This window comes from Bos javanicus, chromosome 16, assembly GCF_032452875.1.
Source record: "Bos javanicus breed banteng chromosome 16, ARS-OSU_banteng_1.0, whole genome shotgun sequence".
In the NCBI taxonomy this organism is placed as follows: domain Eukaryota; kingdom Metazoa; phylum Chordata; class Mammalia; order Artiodactyla; family Bovidae; genus Bos; species Bos javanicus.
In genome coordinates, this window is record NC_083883.1 from 42487806 (window position 1) to 42512716 (window position 24911).

Sequence of the window (24911 nt, forward strand, 5' to 3'; positions counted from 1 at the left end):
TTTTCTTTTTTTTTTCCATGAGCTAGAAGCTTCCAGTCTTCAACAGGCCCCTATCAGACTCTTTCTCGGACTTGGCAGAGCTGAAGAACCCGTGGCCCATCCCCCGGCGGCGCCCGCCCCCTCCTCGCTGTGGCCCCGCCTCCTGTAGGGCTCGCTCTCTCCCCTTCCTCCACTCGCCTCTTTTCCATCTGTCGCAAAAGATTCGGCGGCGCTTGACGGCCGGTGTTGTTTGACGGCCGGAGGGAGCCGAGAAGGAGGAGGAAGCCGCTGTGGTGGCTGCCGCGGCGCCTGCGACTGGAGCCGGGGTGGGCGCTGCGGTCCGGGCCCGGGAGTGAGGCGCGGGCGGCCGGGCCGGTGGGCTGGGCGGCGGGCCCGGCGGCCGCCCCCGCGCCGCGCCCGCGCCTGGCGGCCCGATGTGGCTGCAGCAGCGGCTTAAGGGGCTGCCGGGACTGCTGTCGAGCAGCTGGGCCCGCCGCCTACTCTGCCTGCTCGGCCTCCTGGTGCTGCTTCTCTGGTTCGCGGGCTCTGGGGCGCGGCGGGCGGCGGGCGGCCTGCAGCTGCTGCCCTGGCCCCACGGCGAGCCGGGCGCTGCCGAGCCCTCTGCCTGTCTGGAGGCGGCCACCCACGCCTGGCGCAGCCTGCGGGAGCGGGGCGAGGCTGTGCTCCTGGGCCCTGGAGTGCCATCTCTGGTGGCCAACGGCTTCCTGGCCCTGGACGTGGTCGCCAACCGGCTGTGGGTGACCCCTGGGGAGCGGGAGCCCGCCGTGGCGCCGGACTTCGTGCCCTTCGTGCAGCTGCGCCCGCTGAGCGCGCTCCCTGAAGCTGGGGAGTCAGTGTTGCTTCTGCGGGAAGGGCTGCTGCGGCGAGTACGTTGCTTGCAGCTGGGGACCTCGGGTCCCGGCCCTGCGGCCGCCGGCCCGGGCCCCGCCTCGGCCTCCGGCCTGCTCACGGGATCCGGCCGAGACTGCGTGCTGCTGCAGGAGGACTTTCTCGCTCACCGTGGCCGACCCCACGTCTATCTGCAGCGCATCCAGCTCAACAACCCCACGGAACGCGTGGCCGCGCTGCAGACTGTGGGGCCCACTGCCGGCCCGGCCCCCAGGGCCTTCACCAGCACCCTGGAGAAGGTCGGAGACCACCAGTTCCTCCTCTACTCTGGCCGGTCCCCGCCTGTTCCCACGGGGCTGGTGCACCTGGTGGTGGTGGCCGCCAAGAAGTTAGTGGACCGTCTCCAGGTGGCTCCCAGGACGCAGCTGGACGAGACTGTGCTGTGGGTGGTGCACGTTTCTGGCCCTCTTAACCCCCAGGTGCTCAAAAGCAAAGCAGCCAAGGAGCTCAAGGTGCTCCAGGACTTGGCTCGGAAGGAAATGCTGGAGCTCTTGGAGATGCCAGCAGCTGAGCTGCTCCAGGATCACCAGCGCCTCTGGGCTCAGCTCTTCAGTCCAGGTGAGGTCCAGCTTTGTCTGCCGTCCACACCTTGCAGCAGGGTGAGCACAGCCCACCCTGGGGATGCCCCTGCAAAGTCAGCAGAGCTGACATTGAAGGAGGGTCCTGGGGTGGCTCATACTTGGGCTTGGCATTGGGTCTGGGGCTGACTCTTTTGCTCCACCACTTAGTATCTGCGTGACCTTGAACCGGTCGCTGACTCTCTCTCTGCCTGTATTCAAAAATAATAGTAACGCCTACCTCAGAAGACATTTAGCAGAGTCTTAAGAGAGAAGTGCGTAAAGGGCAGGTGTTATTGTTATTTGTTCTTGTAGGAGAAGCCTGGTTTGAGCAGAGTGGTTTGGGGGGTGGGGGAGGATCAATTGATAAAGGATAAATGAAGGGCCTGGCCTGTCCCCGGATTCTTTCCTCAGTTCCCCACAGTTTCAGCTGGTGACAGGCTTGGGCTTCTTTTTTTAAAAAAAATTACTTATTTTTTGGCTGAGCTGGGTCCTTGTTGCAGCATGCAGTTTTCTCTAGTTGTGGCTTGTGGGCTCCAGAGCCCATGGGCTTAGTTGCTGCGTGGCATGTGGAATCTTAGTTCCCCAACCAGGGATCAGACTCTCGTACCCTGCATTGGAAGGTGGATTCTTAACTGCCGGGCCACCAGGGGAGTCCCCGGTGTACGTTTTTAAGGGTCCCCCTGGCTGCTGTCTCAGCGTACAGACAGTAAGTGGGAGTGGGGGGACAGTAGAGTGTGGAGACCAGACACGAGGTTTTGCAGGAGCCCAGGTGAGAGGAGGGTGGCTGGGACCAGAGCTTTGACTGTGGAGGCCGAGGTGGATGACGCTGATACTTTCGGAGCTGGAGCCACTGGGGCTTTCAGTGAACTGGCAGTGGAGAATGAGAACATGAGGGTGACTCCTGAGTTTGTGGGGGAGGGTTCCAGCAGGTGTCTGGAGATGATTTAAGGAAGGATTAGTGGGGGACTGAATTCAAACCTTGTCAAGTTCAAAATGCCTGTCAGACATCCAGGTAGAGACACACAAGTGCGGTTAGCTGTCTGAGGCTAGCATTCATACAAATCTGGGAGCTCTTCTGATAAGATGTAGTTTGAGGCTATGAGCCCAGGAGAGAGAAGCAGCCCACAACTGGCCAGGGCATAGGTGACCATTCTGGAGACAGGGGACTGGCCTTTTGACTTGACGTCATAGGCTTGGCTAAGTCGGTGTTCTTCTGGACTCTGGCAGGAGCCCCACTGGCAGGTTTCAGGCCCTCAGGGCTCCACGTGGTCATGTGAGGAAGCCAGGCAGGATATATTCTCCCGAGCTCTAGGGAGACTGGAACTGCTGTTTTTATCCTTAAGGACAAAAACTTCGTGTCCCTGCTGCTCTTTTTGTTGTTGTTGCTGTTAATATTCGGAGAAGGCAATGGCACCCCACTCCAGTACTCTTGCCTGGAAAATCCCATGGACGGAGGAGCCTGGTGGGCTGCAGTCCATGGGGTCGCTAGGAGTTGGACATGACTGATCGACTTCACTTTCACTTTTCACTTTCATGCATTGGAGAAGGAAATGGCAACCCACTCCAGTGTTCTTGTCTTGAGAATCCCAGGGACAGGGGAGCCTGGCGGGCTGCCATCTATGGGGTCGCACAGAGTCGGACACGACTGAAGCAACTTAGCGGCAGCGGCAGCTGTTAGTATTTATCTGGCTACACCAGGTCTTAGTTGCGGCACTCAGAATCTTTGGTCTTTGCTGTAGCATGTGGGTTCTTTCTTTGCAGCACACACTGAGTTGCAGCATGTGGGAACTGTTCCCCAACCAGGGATCAAACCCTTGTTCCCTGCATTGGGAGCATGGAGTCTTAGCCACTGGACCACCAGGGAAGTCCCTGACTCTGCTGCTCTTGATCTTTGTTCCATAACCTCAGCCTCCCAGCTGTGTTGGTCCTCCTTAACGTGCAACCTCTGTGGCATGACAGGTGTGGAGATGAAGAAGATCACTGATGCCCACACTCCGTCTGGCCTGACCGTGAACCTGACGCTGTACTACATGCTGTCCTGCTCCCCAGCCCCGCTGCTCAGCCCCGACCTGAGCCATAGGGAACGGGACCAGATGGAGTCGACGCTCAACTATGAAGATCACTGCTTCAGCGGCCACGCCACCATGCACGCTGAGAACCTCTGGCCAGGCCGCCTGTCCTCCGTCCAGCAGATCCTGCAGCTCTGGGACCTGTGGAGGCTGACCCTGCAGAAGCGCGGCTGCAAGGGGCTGGTGCGGGCGGGCGCCCCTGGCATCCTTCAGGGCATGGTGCTCAGCTTCGGCGGCCTGCAGTTCACCGAGAACCACCTCCAGTTCCAAGCTGACCCTGATGTGCTGCACAATAGCTACGCCCTGCACGGCATCCGCTACAAGAACGACCACATCAACCTGGCCGTGCTCGCGGACGCTGAGGGCAAGCCGTACCTGCACGTGTCTGTAGAGTCCCGAGGCCAGCTCGTCAAGATCTACGCCTGCGAAGCAGGCTGCCTGGATGAGCCTGTGGAGCTGACCTCGGCGCCCCAGGGCCACACCTTCTCGGTCATGGTGACGCAGCCCATCACGCCGCTGCTCTACATCTCCACCGACCTCACGCACCTGCAAGACCTGCGGCACACGCTGCACCTCAAGGCCATCCTGGCCCACGACGAGCATATGGCCCAGCAGGACCCGGGGCTGCCCTTCCTCTTCTGGTTCAGCGTGGCCTCCCTCATCACCCTCTTCCACCTCTTCCTCTTCAAGCTCATCTACAATGAGTACTGTGGGCCTGGCGCCAAGCCCTTCTTCAGGAATAAGGTAGAAAGCCCCTGTGTCTGCAGCACCCAGGGCCCCAGCCTTGATTTCTGCCCCAAGTCTAGGACAGGGTGAGGCTGGGGGAGTGGTGGGGTATCCTTTTTTTTTTAAATTTATTTTTAATTGGAGGGTTATTGCTTTACAACGTTGGGTTGGTTTCTGCCATACATCAGCATAAATCAGCCATAGGTATACGTGTGTCCCCTCCCTCTTGAACCTCCCTCCCGTGAAGTGTCCTTTTAAGCTAGTGTCCTCTGTCCTCATCACAGAGGGGAGCAGGTATGCTTTGAGAGGACATTTAAAAGTACTTTCTTAGAGGAGCCCATTGGAAGGGCACCTGTGGAATCCAGGCATGCATAGATATGTCTGCTGTGCTGGCCTCCCAGGGATGTGGGCAGTCCTGTCACCACATCCTAAATCTCAACAGTTAAAAATACCTGCCAAAACCCCTAGATGGACTTGAAGCCTCTACCTAAACCGCTGATGAGACCCACACCCCCGCCCCTGAGAGCCTGTTTACCGAGTTCAGAAGTCAGTCCCTTGCGGTGAGCCAGCCTCAGGCAGTCGTCTCGTCAGCCAGGACAAGATCATTTCCCTCCTGTTTCCTGAAACATCTTTGCTCCCAGGAAGCCATGGTTTGGGCCATGGTGGCTGTGGGACTCTCATCGAAACATATCTTGGAGTTCAGGATGGGTGTCCCGGGGGGAGGCCGCCTGCCATTCCTCTCATTAGATTGTAGTCGGGTGGAGGGTACATTTAACTCCAGGTCTGTGCTCCCAGTGGCTTCTGGTTCAGAGAAGGAAGTAGCACTTGACCTAAAGGGGTGGGAGAAGGGTCAGAGGCAGGTCTGAACTTGTCAAGCGTGAGGAACATAGAAGTCAGATCAAAGACAAATGTGCATATGGCCTTCCCGGGTGTCTGTCACGGGCTGCATTGCATTGCATGGGTCTGGCAGCCTCAGTGAAGCAGGTGGGCAGGCTGCTTCTCCCTGCTGGGTGGTGGACTTCTCTGCTGTTAATCTGGCCTAGCCCCATCCACCCATGGTTCCCACCTGATAAGGGGGACAGGCCAGGCAGTCTTCTCAGATCTTGCCCAGTGACTTCCCACCCCTGAAGCCAGGCCTGGCCAGAGCAGAGCCTGTGAACTTGCTGCACCTGCCTAAGGAGACACCCAGGCCCCGAGTCCAGGATGGCTGAGGCCTGTCTCTGGGCTGGGCGCTGTCATCCCAGCCGGCTGCGAGCCAGGGTGGGATGCCAGCAGGGTGTTCCTATCACCTGCTTCCCTCGAGATTGCTGTAGCTGTCCCCTGGGGTTGGCATGCGCAGTAACGTCCTGTCTTGTTGGTTGAACAGGAAGATCCCAGTGTCTGAATGACGTCAGTCCTGCTTTCAGTAGCGACTTGCACAAGATGCCCAGCACTGAAAGTCCTGCTGCTGCGAACAAGGGATCCTGTGAAAGCACCCAGCCTTTTGTGCCTTGTTGGGGGACACCAGTGACTCAGAAGTGCGTGTAGATGTTCAGGAGTTTGCATCGGGGAGGGGAGGGGAGGGGCCGATGGACTTTTTGTAAGCTTTTGATTCAATAAAATGAACCTGTACGGAAAATACTTGAAATTGAACTCACTCCTTCCACTTTCCCCCTTTCTTCTATCCCAGGAAATAGACTTTCTTTTGAAAAGACTTGTCTAGGAAAAAATGTGTTCTTTTCCTAATTTAATGTGTTCTTTTCTTGAATGAATTTTTATTAATAATTTATTGTTGAGATTTGCTGGATGGCTTTTGTGTCCACTCTTCGGTAGTGAATCTTGGCGGTGATTTCCAGGAGGTCTGGAGCCCCGTAGGCTGCCTGCGTGGAGGGGGCGGGTCTCCGTCACCCTCGGGTTTGCACATCGTGTCCTTACCATGAGCCTGTGGAGACGCCGTTTTGTACTTCTGGGCCTTAGGGGAGGTGTTTAACTTTCCAGTGACTGTTGATTGTTGGGTTTTGGAATACCAAAGCTTTTTTTTTGTCGTTCTGTTTTTAAATAAATCTCTTTCAAACTTCCATGAGCGGTTTGTGTGTGGTTAAAACCTCTGGAGACGTCAGACCTTCCTCAGTCACCAGACGTGGGGAGAATCTGAAGCACAAGGCCCTGCCGTGGTGACAGTGTTCTTTCCCCACGTCCTCTCCCCTTCAGAAGAGCCCCTCAGAGCATGTGGATGTGGCCTCTGCCCCCACCTCAGGGTTTGCTGTGTGTCCTGGCAGAGGGGGCTGCTCCAGGAGTGTCACCGAGGTCTCCTCCTGCTGTGGTGCCTCACCCCCAGCCTGCTGCCCATAGGACTGCTGCTGCTATTTACTCAGTCGTGTCTGACTCTGCAGCTCCATGGACTGTAGCCTACTAGGCTCCTCTGTGGGGTTTCCCAGGTAAGAATACTGGAGCAAGTTTCCATTTTCTACTCCAGGGGATCTTTCCAACCCAGGGATCAAACCCAAGTCTCCTGCATTGGCAGGTGGGTTCTTTACCGCTGAGCCACCTGGGAAGCAGGCCTCCTGCCAGTTCTGGAAGCTAAGGTCTGAATCCTTCATGGGGAGAATGGAGCAAAGGGGCTGTGCTGAGCATGGCAGTCCACCTTGGGGACCATCACCCTGTTTCCTAGGTGTGTGTTTTGAGCAGCTTGACTCAGCTGGTTGGTTTCGGTGCCAAGGTCCCAGGGGTCTGGCCCCCAGCAGGCAGCTGGGAGAGAAAAAACAAGTGCCTCAGGGTCTTCTACAAGCAGCCCTGGTTTACTGGGTGCTTCAGTCCTGAGTACCGTCCTCTCCTGCTCTCAAGGTGCAGAGCATTGAATGCCTCCTGATTCCAGCCAGGGGACCCTTGGCTGGCAGGGGGCGAGGTAGACTGCAGTTCACAGTGTGATGTGGCCTCTAGTCACTGCATTCAACTGGAAGCTTCTTGGCCACAGAAGCAGTGCTTCATGGCTCCCATTCCTCCTGTTTAACTTGCAGCAAGGCATGGTGTGGGCTCCTGTACATGTAAAAATGAGCCTATGTACCTGTGCCTGGAAAACACTGACCTAGCAAGTTTAATTTCAGTAGATGAGTATCTGATTTATAGATCTCATTGAAGTCAGCACGTGTATTAGGTATTTTACAGCAACACAGCCTCATGTGGGGAGGAGGTTGCTGAGGGTTAAGGTGCCAATTTAAGAGAGAAGGAAATGACCTCTGAATAGTTTGCTCAGGACTTCCCTGATGGTCCAGTGGTTAAGAATCCACCTGCCAGGGCTTTTCTGGTGGCTCAGTGGTAAAGAATGTGCTGGCCAATGCAGGAGCCAGGGGTTTGATTCCTGGTCCAGGAAGATCTCACACGCTGGGGAGCAGCTAAGCCTGTGGCCACAACTACTGAAGCCTGTGTGCCCTAGAGCCCGTGTTCTGCAACAAGAGAAGCCACCGTGATGAGACGCCCCCACTCGCTGCAACTAGAGCAAAGCCCAAGCAGCATCAAAGACCCAGAGCAGCCAAAATAATAAAATTTTAAAAGAATCTACCTGCCAACGTAGGGGACATGGGTTCGATCCCCGGTCTGGGAAGTTTCCACATGCCACAGGGCAACTAAGCCCCTGTGCCACAACTACTGAGTCTGCGCTCTACAGCCCAAGCTCCACATCAGAAGACCGCAATGAGAAGTCCGAACACCACAACTAGACAGTAGGCCCTATCACCGCAACTAGGGACAGACCCAGTAGAGCAATGAAGACCCAGCCCAGCGCAACCAAAAATAAATAAAAAAAATAATTTGCTCAAGGCCGTGCAGCTCAAGCAGGGATGTAAGCTGGGGCTCGCTGTTGGCCCAGCCTCTCTCAGCCCCTACACTCCATCTCTTCCTTTGAATTCCTCTGATGGCTCCTGTGGGATGGGAGGGGGGTGGGTAATGCATTTTTTGCCATGAGCCTCTGCAGTACCTCCAGTTTGGCCTCGGTTGGAGCAGGCCATCTATAATCCTAGTGGATCTGTCTCCCACAGTCCAGTAATGCACCAGAGCTTTCTTCTTGGGCTGGACACACAAAGTTCAGTTCAGTTGCTCAATGTCCGACTCTTTGTGATTCCATGGACTGCAGCATGCCAGGCTTCCCTGTCCATCACCAACTCTGGAGCTTGCTCAAACTCATGTCCATCGAATCGGTGATGCCATCCAAAGAGGCCAGGTCAAGTTGCTTTTCCGGGGCAAACACTTGGTATGGAAAATGTAATCGCATACTATCCGGCACTTCTCAGCAGCTAAAACTTTGGCTTGGAAATGTATTAACTCCCTGAAGACCGACAGGCTCCTCAGCATCTCATGCCCCAGCTCACATCCTCGTAGGCTACTTTTCACTCCTGCCATGGCTGCAGCCACCAGCTCTTTCCCGGGGTGGGTTCCTGGCAGCAGCCGGCCTCAGCTTCTCTCTGACCTCAGGAAGCTGTTCTGCACTCAGCATGTGTGTAGCCTTGAAGCAGGTCAAGGATAACACTGCTCAGGGCAGCCCTTCTCCCATGGGAGTTGGAGCCAGTGCTCCCTCCACCATCCCCTGGGTGGACAATTCTGAAAGACTTCTTAAACCACTTCTCAGATGGGATAAGGCCCCTGCTGCCCACAGTGGAGAAGAATTCAGGAAGACACCCTTGATTTGCTTTTGCTCCCTCCATTTTACCCTCTCCCAGTCTCCCTCTGCTATCCCCTGGGAACTCTTACTAAATAAGCTGCCTTCACACGAGCTTTTGCTTCAGTAAGACACTAACCATGAGGTCCATGATTAGCGTCCATGATTCAGTCAGTTCAGTTCAGTTCAGTCGCTCAGTTGTGTCCGACTCTTTGCGACCCCATGTATCGCAGCACGCCAGGCCTCCCTGTCCATCACCAACTCCCGGAGTTCACTCAAACTTACATCCATCGAGTCAGTGATGCCATCCAGCCATCTCATCCTCTGTCGTCCTTTTTTCCTCCTCCCCCCAATCCCTCCCAGCATCAGAGTCTTTTCCAATGAGTCAACTCTTCGCGTGAGGTGGCCAAAGTACTGGAGTTTCAGCTTTAGCATCATTCTTTCCAAAGAACACCATCCATGATTAGCTCTGGACAATTTTTCCAAGAGGAAGTTGAATTCTCCTGTGAGTGTATGGGCAGAGTGTTAGGGATCCCCAAAGTCATATGTTGAAACCTAGCCCCCCACGTGATGAAGTTTGTAGGAGGGGCCTCTGGGAGGTGAGTAGGTCATGAGGGTGGAGCCCTCAAGAACAGGATTTAATGCCCTTATAACAGAGACCCAGAGAGCTCTCCAGTCCTCCTCCTGCTGAGTGAGAGCACAGAGAGAAGACAACTGTCTCCAGCCCAGAAGAGGGCTCTCATCAGATCCTGATCACGCTGGCACCCTGATCTCAGACGTTCAGCCCCCAGAACTGTGAGAAATAGGTTTCTGTTGTTTGTGAGCCACCCAGTCTATGGTATTCTGCCATAGGAGCCCAGATGGACTAAGACAGGCATATTCTTCCAGTGGGGGAATACAACTTTTCAAGGTGATAATAAGCCAAGAATACAAATATTCATAGGATCTTAGATTTAAAAAATCTTTAGAGTTATTTTTGCTTAAGAGTCTGCAACCTGGCTTCAAGGGACCTGTGAATCCCTGGAATTGCAAAATGTGTGTATATATACATGTGTATATATATATATATATATATACATATACACATATATATGTATATATTTTCCTTTTTTTCATGAGGAGAGTTCCTGTAGCTTTCCTCAGATTCTTAAAGGATTCCTGACCTTAAAAAAAAAAAAAAACCCTTAAGAACAAGTACTCTGCACTTTGGGGTCTTGTTTTTAGCTCCCCACCAACCCCAAGAAGCAGCAGTGGTCTGACCTGCCATCTGCTTAGGGGTCTGGTGACTGGGCTGATCACCCCACTTACTGAGGGCACTGGCCACCTTGCAGAAAGGAGGCTTATCTCAGCAGGCAGGTGGTGGTTGAACAAACAGCCTGACCATCAATAAGCTACCAAGTCTCACAATCCTGCTTCCTGGAGCCTCTCCTCTGGACTTTGACCAATGGAAGCTTCAAATAAATCATTCAACTCAGTAAACGTTCATGGTGATTCTTTTAGCAGGCCATGCATATATCTGGCCCTTGGGTGTAAAAGGGGGAATGGTTACCTTTGACAAACATCTGCATGCTGGGCACTTCCCCACTAGTTCAAGGTCCACGAAGGCAGTGGCCATACCTGTCTGTCACTCTGGATGGACCAGAGACTAGCACAATGCCTGGCACAGGGTGGGTGTTTAAAGAATACTTGTTGACTTACATTTGTATGCCTTTATGTCATTCAATCCTGTGTTTCAATTAAGACTTTGGGGTTGCAAGTGATAGAAAACTTAATTCTAACTGGCTTAAACCAAAAGACAAGTACTGCTTCCTTAACAGTATAGTCCAGGAGGACTTCAGGAATGGCTTGATGCAGGAATCAAATAATTTCAGTTATTCAGATCCATCTCTTAGCTCTACTTCCTGTTGATTGGCTTCCATCTTCAGATGGGCTACCCTTGTGGAAATAAAATGGCCACAGTTATGGCCATTTGCCCTCTTAAAGAGGCCAGCAGAGTCCGAGTCCCAGCATTCCTACCCAAAGTGCTGAGGTTCACCTAGATTGGACAGCCCATGCCTGAGCCAATTACCATGACCAGGGTGCAAGAGATATGTTAACTAGGTTAGACCATTCAGGCCACCTCAGAGCTAGGCACTGGGTCAGTCTCAAACCACTGCACAGAGAATAATGCATATGTACATGCATGTGTGTTAAGTTGCTTCAGTCGTGTCCGTCTCTGCAACCCCATGGACTATAGCCTGCCAGGCTCCTCTGTCCGTGGGATTCTCCAGGCAAGAATACTGCAGTGGGTTGCTGTGCCCTACTCCAGCGATCTTCCCGACCCAGGGATGGAACCTGCGTCTCCTATGTCTCCTGCACTGGCAGGTGAGTTCTTTACCACTAGTGCCACCTGGGAAGCCCCCAGGAGAGGAATGGCTTGCTAAAGGAAATTAGGAGTTTTCTTGTCAGGAAGGAGGGGAAATAGATGCCTGGCAGCAAAGCACAGGCCTCTGGTTACCCTGGAAGGCAAATTTTGTTCCCATTTTACAGATCAGGAAAGTGAGGCCCCAAGATGATAAAGCACTAGGCCAAAGTCACATAATTTGTGGAGTCTGGGATGTGTCCCAGGTCTGCCAGCTCCAGACCAGTTGGCCAAGTCACAATGGATGTATTTTGGAAATAACTGCTTGAGTATTTGCTCAAAGCTGCACTGATTTCTTCTATGCAGGGATGCTTTGTTTTCTAATCCAAAAGTCTCTCTGGGCAGGACTTTAGGTACAACTGTACTTGTCTCCAACCAGTATTCTTGCCTGGAGAACACCATGGACAGAGTAGCCTGGTGGCCTACAGTCTACGGGGTCACAAAGAGTCAGACACAACTGAGTGACTGAGCACACACACACTCACCTCCAATCCTGTTTATCTGCTGTGGGGCTCTCAGTCCTTGTATTTGACAAAATCCCCTTAGAAATCTTGTTGATTGGAAAGAGGTCAGGTACAGACCCTTAGCTGGTGGAATGGACAGTCTAAAGGGGAGACAGATGAGAAAATGGACAGTTATACTGTGACTGGGGCTTTGAAGTATAGGGCTGGCACATCTAACCGCCACCAGACGCTCAGGGATGGCTTCCTGAAGGATGATGGGTGTTTGCTAGGTGAAGCTGTGTGAGAGGACCATCCAGGCAGTGGGCAGAGTATGGGTAAGCATACAGAAATGGGGAAGTTTAGGGAGGCACGGAGAAGGCAATGGCACCCCACTCCAGTACTCTTGCCTGGAGACTCCCATGGACAGAGGAGCCTGGTAGGCTGCAGTCCATGGGGTCGCTAAGAGTTGGACATGACTGAGCGAGTTCACTTTCACTTTTCACTTTCATGCATTGGAGAAGGAAATGGCAACCCACTCCAGTGTTCTTGTCTGGAGAATCCCAGGGACGGGGGAGCCTGGTGGGCTGATGTCTATGGGGTCGCACAGAGTTGGACATGACTGAAGTGACTTAGCAGTTGCAGCAGCAGGGAGGCAAGTGAACAGCAACACATCAGTTTGTCTGGAGTATACAATCCATTTTCAATTCTTTGGCGCTCAGCTTTCTTTATAGTCCAACTCTCACATCCATACATGACTACTCGAAAAACCATAGCTTTGACCAGACAGACATTTGTTGAAAAGTAATGTCTCTGCTTTTTAATATGCCGTCTAGGTTGATCATAGCTTTTCTTCCAAGGAGCAAGCATCTTTTAATTTCATGGCTGCAATCACCATCTGCAGTGATTTTGGAGCCCAAGAAAATAAAGTCTGTCACTGTTTCTATTGTTTCCCCATCTATTTGCCATGAAGTGATGGGACCAGATGCCATGATCTTAGTTTTCTGAATGTTGAGTTTTAAGCTGGCTTTTTCACTCTCCTCTTTCACTTTCATCAAGAGGTTCTTTAGTTCTTCTTCACTTTCTGCCACAAGGGTGGTGTCATCTGCATATCTGAAGTTACTGATATTTCTCCCGACAATCTCGATTCCAGCTTGTGCTTCCTCCAGCCCAGCGTTTCTCATGATGTACTCTGCATATAAGTTAAATAAGCAGGGTGACAATATACAGCCTTGACGTACTCCTTTCCCAATTTGGAACCGGTCTGTTGTTCCATGTCCAGTTCTAACTGTTGCTTCCTGACCTGCATACATATTTCTCAGGAGGCAGGTCAGGTGGTCTGGTATTCCCATCTCTTGAAGAATTTTCCACAGTTTGTTGTGATCCACACAGTCAAAGGTTTTGGCATAGTCAATAAAGCAGAAGTAGATGTTTTTCTGGAACTCTCTTGCTTTTACAGAGATCCATTAGATGTTGGCAATGTGATCTCTGGTTCTTCTGCCTTTTCTAAATCCAGTTTGAACATCTGGAAGTTCACGGTTCTTGTATTGCTGAAGCCTGGCTTGGAGAATTTTGAGCATTACTTTGCTAGTGTATGAGATGAGTACAATTGTGCAGTAGTTTGATCATTCTTTGGCATTGCTTTTCTTTGGGATTGGAATGAAAACTGACTTTTTCCAGTCCTGTGGCCACTGCTGAGTTTTCCAAATTTGCTGGCATATTGAGTGCAGCACTTTCACAGCATCATCTTTCAGGATTTGGAATAGCTCAACTGGAATTCCATCACCTCCACTAGCTTTGTTCATAGTGATGCTTCCTAAGGCCCACTTGACTTTGCATTCCAGGATGTCTGGGTATAGGTGAGTGATCACACCATCGTGGTTATCTGGGTCTTGAAGATCTTTTTGTACAGTTCTTCTGTGTATTCTTGCCACCTCTTCTTAATATCTTCTGCTTCTATTAGGCCCATACCATTTATGTCCTTTATTGTGCCCATCTTTGCATGAAATGTTCCCTTAGTATCTCTAATTTTCTTGAAGAGCTCTCTAGTCTTTCCCATTCTATTGTTTTTCTTTATTTCTTTGCATCGATCACTGAGGAAGGTTTTCTTATCTCTCCTTGCTATTCTTTGGAACTCTGCATTCAGATGCTTATGTCTTTACTTTTCTCCTTTGCCTTTTGCTTCTCTTCTTTTCACAGCTATTTGTAAGGCCTCCTCAGACAAACATTTTGCCTTTTTGCATTTCTTTTTCTTGGGGATGGTCTTGATCCCTGACAAAACGTGGTCCACTGGAGAAGGGAATGGCAAACCACCTCAGTATTCTTGCTTTGAGAACCCCATTAACAGTATGAAAAAGCAAAAAGATAAGACACTGAAACATGAATTCCCCAGGTTGGAAGGTGCCCAATATGCTACTGGTGATCAGTGGAGAACTCCAGAAAGAATGAAGGGATGGAGCCAAAGCAAAAACGACGCCCAGTTGTGGATGTGACTGGTGATAGAAGTAAAGTCCGATGCTGTAAAGAGCAATATTGCATAGGAACCTGGAATGTTGGGTCCATGAATCAAGGCAAACAGGAGATGGCAAGAGTGAACGCCGACATTTTAGGAATCAGTGAACTAAAATGGACTGGAATGGGTGAATTTTACTCAGATGAAAATTTTATCTACTACCGTGGGCAAGAATCCCTTAGAAGAAATGGAGTAGCCATCATAGTTATCAAGAGTCCAAAATGCAGTACTTGGATGCAATCTCAAAAACAACAGAATGATCTCTGTTCATTTCCAAGGCAAACCATTCAATATCATGGTGATCCAAGTCTATGGCCCGATCAGTAATGCTGAAGAAGCTGAAGTTGAATGGTTCTATGAAGACCTACAAGATCTTCTAGAACTAACACCCAAAAAAGATGTCCTTTTCATTATAGGGGACTGGAATGCAAAAGTATGAAGTCAAGAAATACTTGGAGTAACAGGCAAATTTGGAGTACAGAATGAATCAGGGCAAAGGCTAATAGAGTTTTGCTAAGAGACCACACTGGTCATAGCAAATACCCTCTTCCAACAACACAAGAGAAGACTCTACACATGGACATCACCATATGGTCAACACTGATATCAGACTGATTATATTCTTTGCAACCAAAGATGGAGAAGCTCTATATAATCAGCTAAAACAAGACCGGGAGCTGACTGTGGCTCAGATCATGAACTCCTTATTGCCAAATTCAGACTTAAATTGAAGAAAGTGGGGAAAACCACTAGACTATTCAAAAGACAGAGTGTAAGAAAGTGAAGTCACTCAGTCATGTCTAACTCTTTGAGACCCCATGGACTGCAGCCTCCTAGGCTCCTCCATCCATGGGATTTTTCAGGCAAGAGTACTGGAGTGGGTTGCTATTTCCTTCTCCAGGGGATCTTCCCAACCCAGGGATCAAACCTGGGTCTCCCACATTGTAGGCAGATGCTTTACCATCTGAGCCAACAGGGAAGCTCTACACCATTCAGGTATGACCTAAATCAAACCCCTTATGATTATACAGTGGAAGTGAGAAATAGATTCAAAGGATTAGATCTGATAGAGCGCCTGAAGAACTATGGATGGAGATTCATGATGTTGTACAGGAAGCAGAGGAGGGAGGGTTCACCTCACTGACCTGTAAAAAGCAAGGGGGTAGACAGGCTCTGGCCCTAATCCATGGCAATGATAACTTTACAGGCAGTAATTCCTCCCAAGGATAGATCACTTTCTCTCACCTGGTTACCATCATAACTTTACCCAGTCTTCACGGCTTCCCCCAAAACCAAGGAGGACAGTTCATGACCCTGTTTTACAAAAGTAGAAACTGAGACACAGTGAAAGAGACTTGCCAGAAGTCACTGACAACCTTGCAGGGTTGACACACTCGCCCAGTGGCAGGTTAATTATCACCGCTGCTAGTATGTGAAGGAGAGTGCTGGAAATCAGAGCTCCCAGTTGCCTGCAAGCACCAGAGGAATCAACATGAGTGCTGGTGGCCAGGGCAGGGTGGGATGGGGTGGGGCTGAGCAGGGGAACACTCCTGAGAGATGACCAAATAGACAAGAGTGAGTGGGTGAGTTCAGGAGAGAAAAGCTGTGGCTTCTCTCAAAGGAAAACTTTGAGAAAAAGCAACTAGGCAGCATTTTGGGGGGTGGGCACTGGGTGTAGAAAAAGTAGCGAGTGGGCTGGGAGTTAGGGGACCTGCGTTCGGTCTCCAGGTCTGTCATTATCATTGTGTAACCTTCAACAAGTGAGTTAAGTATATACACTTTAGGTTCCCACCTGTAAAATGGGTCTAATAAACCTTCCAGCTTTGGAAGACGGTTAGGAATTCCCACGAAATAAATGACTATGTCAAAGTGTTTTGATAAATTAAAAACCTTCTCCACACCCAAGGGGGAATAATTTGTATAGTGTACCTGGAGAAGGGAATGTAAATCAGGGCTTCTAAACATGGGCTCCAGGGATAGCATTCAGGAGATCTGCAAAGCTGGATTGAAAAAATATATATATTTTCACTAAGTTCTAACTGAAATTCAGCCTTTCCTTCCATGATTAACTTCGGCATTTGCATCATTGTCAGTAATCACAGACACATTCATGACATGCCCAGGGTTGGCAAGCATCTTGAAATATTGTTCATGTTCATTATGGACTTTGAAATTATGGTAGTCATGAGATTTGCCACTAGATTTCAGTATTTCATCTATTAATACAGAAGCACATGTGTTACCAGTCACAAATTTGTTTTTAAAAATCTATTCAAAACTTTAAAATTATGAATCATGTTTAACATACACATAAGTAGACCTAATAGAATACAGAAACTCTGTGTGCCCTGGTGGCTCAGTGGTAAAGAATCTGCCTGCAGTGCAGGAGACCCGGGTTCGATCCCTGGGTTGGGAAGATCCCCTGGAGGAGGACATGGCAACCCACTTGAGTACTCTTGCCTGGAGAGTCCCCATGGACAGAGGAGCCTGGCAAGCTACAGTCCATAGATTCCCCCAGAGTTGGACATGACTGAAGCAACTAAACAGCTGTGTGCCCATCATCAAGTCCAACAACCATCATCCGCTTCTCTCCCACTCACATTATTACTTTTTTCATAAATAATATTTTTGTGGGGTACATTTTTTGCAGTCCTATAATTTTGAAGCAAACCCAAGATATAATCTGTAGATATTTCTGTATGTACTTCTAAGTATAAGAAGGTTACAACAAAAACCGTAACCACAATATGATAATCATATCCAAAATCATCAAAGACCCACTAAGATTAAAAAACAAAGACATCTCACAAATGTAATAAATTTTGAAAATACTGTTTGTTTAAACCAGGATCCCATTAAGTTCTGCACAGTGAGACAGGTTGCTTTTAACTCTCTTTTAACATATAAGTTTCTCTTTCTTCTCTCTCTCATCTTGCAATTTATTTGTTGAAGAAATCTGGTGGCTTGCTCCAAACAGCTCTTTGCAGTCAGGACTTTGTTGGTTGCATCCATCCCCCGCAGTGCTGCAGAAAAGCTCCACTGTGCTCTGTTCTTCTGTTAATTGGTAGTCAGATCTAGTCTTGATCAGGTTCAACTTCAATTTTTCCTGGCAAGATTACTTAATGGGAGCAGAATGCTCTTTCACCTGGGGGCATAGAATATCTAGTTCTCTTTTTCTCTGACCTTAGCAGCTGATTGTCTAGATATGTCTGGGCATGGCTGACTCCAGCCATGAGCCAGGAAACATAGCATCTTGAAGAGGCTCCCAAGAACCAGACGGCCATTTTCCCAAGGAGACAGCTTTCAATCGAGAATGGTGTTTGGAGAATGTAATCTGGGTGCTAGAAGCGCTCATTACAACAGGGTTTTTTGTTTGTTTTTTTGCCAAAGTTGAACAAGCAAGTTAAAATCCCCATGTTAGGTAGACACCCAGACACCCAGTGAGCCCAAGAAATCACTGGCCACCAGCATTTAGTTCTACTTAAACAGATTTGGTTGTGAGAGGAGCAGTTTGACTAAGGGAGAGGAAAGTAAGTTACCCTCCCCAGTGGAGCAGGGCTAGACTGTGGGCAGTTGCCTTAGGCTCCCTGTGCCTGGTGTCCTGGTTCTTTACAAAAGAACATCAAAAGGTCCTGGGAAGGGGTAATCCCCACAACCCTGTTTCAGCCTCAGAGAGGGTCCCTGCACATGACCACAGGGAGGAGCCTGGAAAGCAAAGGAATGGAGCCTAAGGAATGAACTTGGGGATGGATTCTCTCCCTTCTTTACTGGGGCAGACATGGCTGGTTTTCTTCTCCAGTATTCACTAAGATGATACCACTCTAATGGCAGAAAGTAGAGGAACTAAAGAGCCTCTTGATGAGACTGAAAGAGGAGAGAGAGTGAAAGAGCTGGCTTAAAACTCGACATTAAAAAAAACTAAGGTCATGGCATCCTGTCTCATCACTTTATGGCAAATAAAAGGGGGGAAAGCAGAAGCAGTGACAGACTATTTTCTTGGGCTCCAAAATCACTGCAGATGGTGATTGCAGCCATGAAATTAAAAGACGCTTGCTCCTTGGAAGAAAAACTATGACCAATCTAGACAGCATATTAAAAAGCAGAGACATTACTTTTCAACAAAGGTCTGTCTGGTCAAAGCTATGGTTTTTCCAGTAGTCATGGATGGATGTGAGAGTTGGACCATAAAGAAGGCTGATCCCCAAAGAATTGATGCTTTCAAATTGCCGTGGTCAAGACTCTTCAAAGTCCCTTGGATTGCAGTGGCATCAAACTAGACAATTCTAGAGGAAATCGTCCCTAAATATTCATTGGAAGGACTGTTGCTGAAGCTCCAATAGTTTGGCCACCAGATGCAAAGAACTGACTCATTGGAAAAACATCAGCTGGGAAAGACTGAGGGCAGGAGGAGAAAAGGGAACAGAGGATGAGATGGTTCAACAGTACCACCAAACTCAATCATGAATCTGAGCAAAGGGGTCGCTAAGAGTCGGACACGACTGAGCGACTTCACTTTCACTTGCATGCATTGGAGAAGGAAATGGCATCCCACTCCAGTATTCTTGCCTGGAGAATCCCAGGGACGGGTGAGCCTGGTGGGCTGCCATCTATGGGGTCGCACAGAGTCGGACACGACTGAAGCGACTTAGCAGCAGCAGCAGCAGTGAAGGACAGGGAAGCCTGGCATCCTGCAGTCATGGGGGCGGGGGGCGGGAAGGGTGTCACAGAGTTAGACACCATTTAGCGACTGAACATTCTCCCTTTTTCCTGTGCGCGTGCTAAGCCGACTGGGTCATGTCGGATTCTTCGGGACCCTATGGACTTGTAGCCCGCCAGGTTGCTCTGTTCATGGGATTCTCCACGCAAGACTATTGGAGTGGGTTGCCAAGCTCTTCTTCAGGGGATCCTCGTGACCCAGGTATCCAACACGTGTCTCTTATGTCTCCTGCATTTGCCGGCGTGTTTATTACCGCCAGGGCAAAGCTCATGGCGGCCTAGGGGAAAGACTACATTTCCCAGCTTACCTTGCAGCTAAGCTGTGAACAGGAAGCTCAGTTCTGGCCAATGAGATAGGTTAAAAAACCTACTTCCTGCCGTGTTTTGTCAAATCTGTTATAAGCACCATCAAAATTCTTTCTTGACTCCTAAATTTAAATAAGTTTAAAATTTCCTCTCCCAGTTTTAAAACGAAACTATCTCATCATTAAAAAACCCTCACAAATATACTACAAGAAAAGCAATGGGCTTACACTTCAGTTTTTAAAATTTTAAACGCACCCATACCTATCTGTCCAGTATTCTTGCCGGGAAACTCCGAGCAAAGGAAGGCGTCTGGTAGGCTGCAGTCCATGGGGTCCCTACGAATCGGACACAACTGAGCGGACTTCACTTTCACTTTTACGCACTGGAGAAGAAAATGGCAACCCACTCCAGTGTTCTTGCCTGGAAAACCTCAGGGACCGCAGAGTCCGGTGGGTTGCCGTTTACGGGTGGCACTAAAGTGACTTACCAGCAGTACACATTAGTCTGGGGAATAGCTGGGTAGCATTACTGACTGAACGACTGAACTGCGCTACTTGACTAGTTTTTTTTTTCTTTTTGATTCGTTTTTTCTATGCACCCAATTTCACTCATCTACTCAAGCACTCCGTAATCTATACTCAAAACTCAGTATTAACAAGTTCAAAGTCTATTTTTTGTAACACCATAAGTAGCCTTGCAAAGGCAAGGCCTCAAAAAATTGAGTAAAAACTCAGAATTGTTCCTCTCCACGGAAATCTTTAGTAAAAGGCGAAAGATTTATACGATCTGAAGAGAAACCAGAGTATGCTTCGACTTCGGGGCACGCATTGCTCAGGTAACTGTTACTCCTAAAACAGTAAGAGTGATTATTTAACTGACAGAGCCGTTCTTATCTGTCTTTTCTCAGACAATTCTATGAAAGTATTCTCACTTTTGGGGGGAAATAGTTCAAAAGAAAAAGAAGAATATAGCCATTTTTAGATTGAAAAATTGTCCTAGGTGCACTGCATTGTGGGTATGCAAATATGACTCTCAGTTGTCACGCCCCTGTTTCCGGAAATTCCTTAAATAGTTCATTCCTCTTGTGCGGGACAGAGACCACCACCAGAGGGCAGAGCCGAGGCGAGACTTAGAAGGTTAGAGACCTGAGCCTGATTCAGCTACAAAAAGACTGTTTTAGGTGTGAAGCGGAGGTAGGATGGGGCATGCGTGTTCAGTCGTGTTCCACTCTTTACGACCCCGTGGATTGTACCCCGCCAGGATCCTCCGTCCATAGAATATTTTCTTTCTGTTTATCATTTTTGCCAAGCAAAAGAATTTTTTAAATGGCCCAAATGATCAAATATAGAAAATTATACCTGGGGGAAAAGTGTACTTTATACAATGAAAGTAAAATTTGAAATCACATGAACAGCTAGCAATAGGCAATTAACTAAATTGTGGTAGGTCAATAAAATGCACCATTCTGAAGCCACTAAAATTTTTTCTCCAAAGAATATATATGAATATATTTACCATTTATTCGGTTAAAAAGAAAGATACAAAAGTATATTCCAGTTAGGTAGAAAAAAGATGTGTGTGTATATGAATGGCTTGAGAATAAACATTAAAATGTTAATAATAAACAATTTATTCCCAGCGATAAGTAAGCTGCTGCTGCCAAGTCGCTTCAGTCGTGTCCGACTCTGTGCGACCCCATAGACGGCAGCCCACCAGGCTCCCCCGTCTCTGGGTTTCTCCAGGCAAGAATACTGGAGCGGATTGCCATTTCCTTCTCCAATGCATGCAAGTGAAAAGTGAAAGTGAAGTCGCTCAGTCGTGCCGACTCCTAGCGACCCCATGGACTGCAGCCTACCAGACTCCTCCGTCCATGGGATTTTCCAGGCAAGAGTACTGGAGTGGGTTGCCATTGCCTTCTCTGGCGATAAGTAAGAGTTGTTTTAATTAATTCTATTTGATTTTTGGCTGCGCTGGATCTTCATTTCAGCTCACGGGTTTCCCTAGTTGCAGCGAGTGGGGGGCTGCTCTTCGTTGTAGTGCTTGGGCTTCTCGCTGTGGTCTCTTCTCTTGTAGTGGAACACAAGCTTTAGGCTCACGGGCTTCAGTACTTGCAGCACGTGGGGGCTCAGTAGTTGCAACTCTGGGGCTCTAGAGTTTGGTCCTCCCTGGTGGCTCAGACGGTAGAGAATCCGCCTGCAATGCGGTAGACCTGAGTTCGATCCTTGGGGTGGGAAGATCCCCTGGAGGAGAGCATGACAACCCACTCCAGTATTCTTACCTGGAGAATCTCCATGGACAGAAGAGTCTGGCCGACTACAGTCCATGGGGTTGCAAAGAGTCAGACGCGACTAAGCACAGCGCAGCACAAGAGCGCAGGCTCAGTAGTGGTAACTCAAGGGCTTGAGTTACCCCCCGCGGCAACTGAAATCTTTCCAGACCAGGGATGGAGCTGTGTCCCCTGCATTGGCAGGTGGATTCTTTACCACTGGACCATCAGGGAAGTCCAGGTTATTTTCATAATCAGGAAAAAAACCTGGTTAAGGGTGGGAAATCTGCAGAGTTCAAGTCTCTGGCCTAAACCTTGTGCTGTGGGGAGGGGAGAGGGGGCCGCTTCTTCTGCAGCTCCACCTGTGCTTCTCTTAGTCTGACTTTGACCCTGGGCATCCAGGGGAAGGCGGCTTCCTCCCACTTCACTGCTTCCCCACTCCCTGCCTCCACCCTGCTCCCACCTCCTAACCCGGGTCACTTTCCATCACCCACACCGACACAGCAGGCAGAACAAAAACCTCAAGGTATTTAAACCGTTTTGCCTTGGCTTGGGAGGGCACGATGTGACCCTGTAGGAGTTTAGTTTCCTATTTATATTTGGTTTACTCAGAGATAAGAGAATTCCTCTTCATTTCTCAGAAGATGGCTTGAGAGAGAGAGGGTCTAGTATTAGTAATTTGCTGCTGGGAGACTTCCCTAGTGGTCCAGTGGTTAAGAATCTGGAATTAGCAGGAGACATGGGAGACATGGGTTTGATCCCTGGTCAATGGAACTAAGATCTCACATGTCTCGGGGCTCTGCAACTACTGAGCCCACGTGCCACAACTAGAGAAAGGCCCGCATGCTGCAACGATCCTGAGGCAACGACTAAGACTCAATTCAGTAAAGTAAGTAAATATTAGGAAAAAAAAAAATTTGCTGCTGGTAACTTCCTACCCTCAGATCAAGAGAGAATGAGTCGACACTCTGATGACCACGTGAGTGTTAATTATCCTGAGTTCTTTTAACTCTTTTAATCCGTAAACTAACCCTATGAGTTTGGTACTATTAGTACCATCCTCACTTTACAAATGAGGAAACCGGCTCACAGTGGTGAAAGCCCACAGGTGGTAAGTAGCAGAGCTGGATGTGAATCCAGGAGACTCCCAGAGTCCATCCCCTAACTATGACACTGCCCTCTCTCAATCGTAATCTACAGATTCCCATTTATTGAGCCGCTCCCATGGCGCGTATCCTTTCCTTCTCACAACTTAATGGGATAAATGCTACCATCATTAGGGATTTGCAGATGAGGAAATGTCACTTGTCAGGGCCATCACCTTGGATATAGTCCTGGGTCTGTGACCTTTGCTGACTCTCATGTGGGCTCCTGACTTTTCCATACATCTTTGCCCTCCCTGGAAAATACTGTAAAATCATTAGCTTCTCCTTCTTCCACTCCTGGCTCCCTGGGCTCATTGAAGTATCCACCAGCCCATCCCTGGGCATCTCAGTGATGTTTTCCATCCTCAGGTGCCTCCTGTTCATCCCTGGAGCCAGTCAGATGTGGATTCTGGCCAGCTGTGTAGTTTCTCCAGTGACCTTGGTGGGGGCTGTCATCTTGAAACTGAGGACTTGAAGAATAGCCTGGGCCAAAGGCAGCCATGGACCAGGCCACTGGGGACTCTGTCCTGAAGGCCTGTTCTCTGAACCTTGGTGATCTGTTTCCTCCAAGCAGAGCAGGTCCTCTGCTGCTGGGACCTCCTGGGAGATGCTGAGCCCTGGTTCTGGGCAGGTTGATGCCCAGAGGATGGAAGCACTCCACTCTGTCAGGTGGAGTTGGGAGGGTTCGTGCACACCATGTCTGGGGTGGGGGAAAATCAGACTTAGTCTGTGAGCAACACATGGTTATGGCAGCAGGGACTGTTCCCCCGGCCACCCACCCCCCCACCCCCCCACCCCCACCCCCGCCAATGTGCCCTTGGCTCCTGACAGCTCCTGAGCCCAACTTGCCTTTCTCAGGCATCATTCCTGAGCTGCTTAAGCTCCTGGAAGACCCGGAAGGAATCCCTCACAGCTCTGGCTTGGCTGCCGTGGTGACCCTGATGTTCCTACTCTAGGCCTGGCAGCTGTTTCCAAGGTGGGGAGGAACCCAGGTACCATAGTACCACCCACTTTGGCTATACTTTGGCAGTTTCTGAGCAACTTCAGGCTTCCTGGAGGGCAAAAGCCAACCCTTCCCTCCCCTGGCCCTGGTCTAGGGGCAGCCTTGCCTTCTTACTGTCAGCCTGAAGGCCAGCATGCTACTGGTGGCCAGCCTCCTCGGCCCCTTCACCCTGGATGGCCGGTGGCTATCTGTGTGGCTGAACCACACTCACTCCGTTTTGTCAGCTCCACCTTATTAATAGAACCACAGACCATTTCTGCAAGACTGGTCTTTGGCTTACTCACCAGGAATGCATCTAGGTCAGATAAGCTCCTCACCAACTTTAATCCTTGTCTTTATCTGATAGGAAACTGGAAGAATGCCTTTTACTGATGCAGATGGTTAATGGCCCTTAAGGAATAATGGTCACAAGATCCCCGGGAGGTGGGGGTGGGGAGGGAGGAATCCTTCCTGGGTCCTCCCAGTGCAGATGTGTTTCTATTTCTAGATGTTTATTTTTATTCATTTTAGACATGGTTCTATTTTTAGCTTTGGCCTCTTCTAATCCTCCTGTGCCCCTTTTGTTGCTGCAAAGTGTAGCTGCAAATGCCTCCAGATAATCTCCTGCCTGGGTGTCAGTTACCTACAATAAACGTCATAATTGCACTTTATGGAGTTGCCTGCTCTGAAGTGACTTAGCAGCAGCAGCAGCAGCTGCTCTGTTTTTCAGTCTCAAAGTTCCTCTTCAGTTCAGAGGATGTTATTCAACATCCCCTCTGTGGTGGGTCTACTTTTTCTTCTACTTGTGCCGCTTCTAGATTTCCATGTTTGAGCTCATTAATTCTCTCTTCCATATGGTCTGCTCTATTTAAAATGCTTTCCAATGCTTTCTTCATTTCCAATGCTTTCTAATGCATTCTTTATCTCGTTTATTGAGCTCTTCAACTCCAATATTTCTGTTTGCTTCTTTTACAGCATTTCAGTCTCTCTCTCTTTTCTTTTTTCTTTTTTGGCCGCACCACACGACTTGTGGGATTTTAGTTCCCCAATCAGGGATTGAACTTCTCACCTGCAGTGGAAATTCAGAGTCTTAAATTCAGAGTCTTTTCACATGAAAGTGAAAAGTGAAAGTGAAGTCGCTCAGTCATGTCTGACTCTTAGCGACCCCATGGACTGCAGCCTACCAGGCTCCTCCATCCATGGGATTCTCCAGGCAAGAATACTGGAGTAGGTCGCCCCAATCAGGGATTGAACTTCTCACCTGCAGTGG

The 24911-nt window shown here is 49.5% G+C and overlaps 1 protein-coding gene and 1 non-coding gene across 2 annotated transcripts; one reads left to right on the forward strand and one right to left on the reverse strand.

The window, feature by feature from the left end:
* The first annotated feature begins 205 nt into the window (after positions 1-205).
* KIAA2013 (KIAA2013 ortholog) lies at positions 206-6300 on the forward strand. The gene is made up of 3 exons (XM_061382691.1): positions 206-1446; positions 3408-4261; positions 5610-6300. The coding sequence occupies exons 1-3, from the start codon at positions 414-416 to the stop codon at positions 5625-5627; spliced, it is 1905 nt and encodes a 634-aa protein (XP_061238675.1). The 5' UTR covers positions 206-413; the 3' UTR covers positions 5628-6300.
* Positions 6301-19938: 13638 nt separating this feature from the next.
* On the reverse strand, positions 19939-20054 carry LOC133228306 (U5 spliceosomal RNA). Its single transcript, XR_009730164.1, has one exon. It is a non-coding gene; the product is annotated as a U5 spliceosomal RNA (small nuclear RNA).
* Between the last annotated feature and the right edge of the window lie 4857 nt (positions 20055-24911).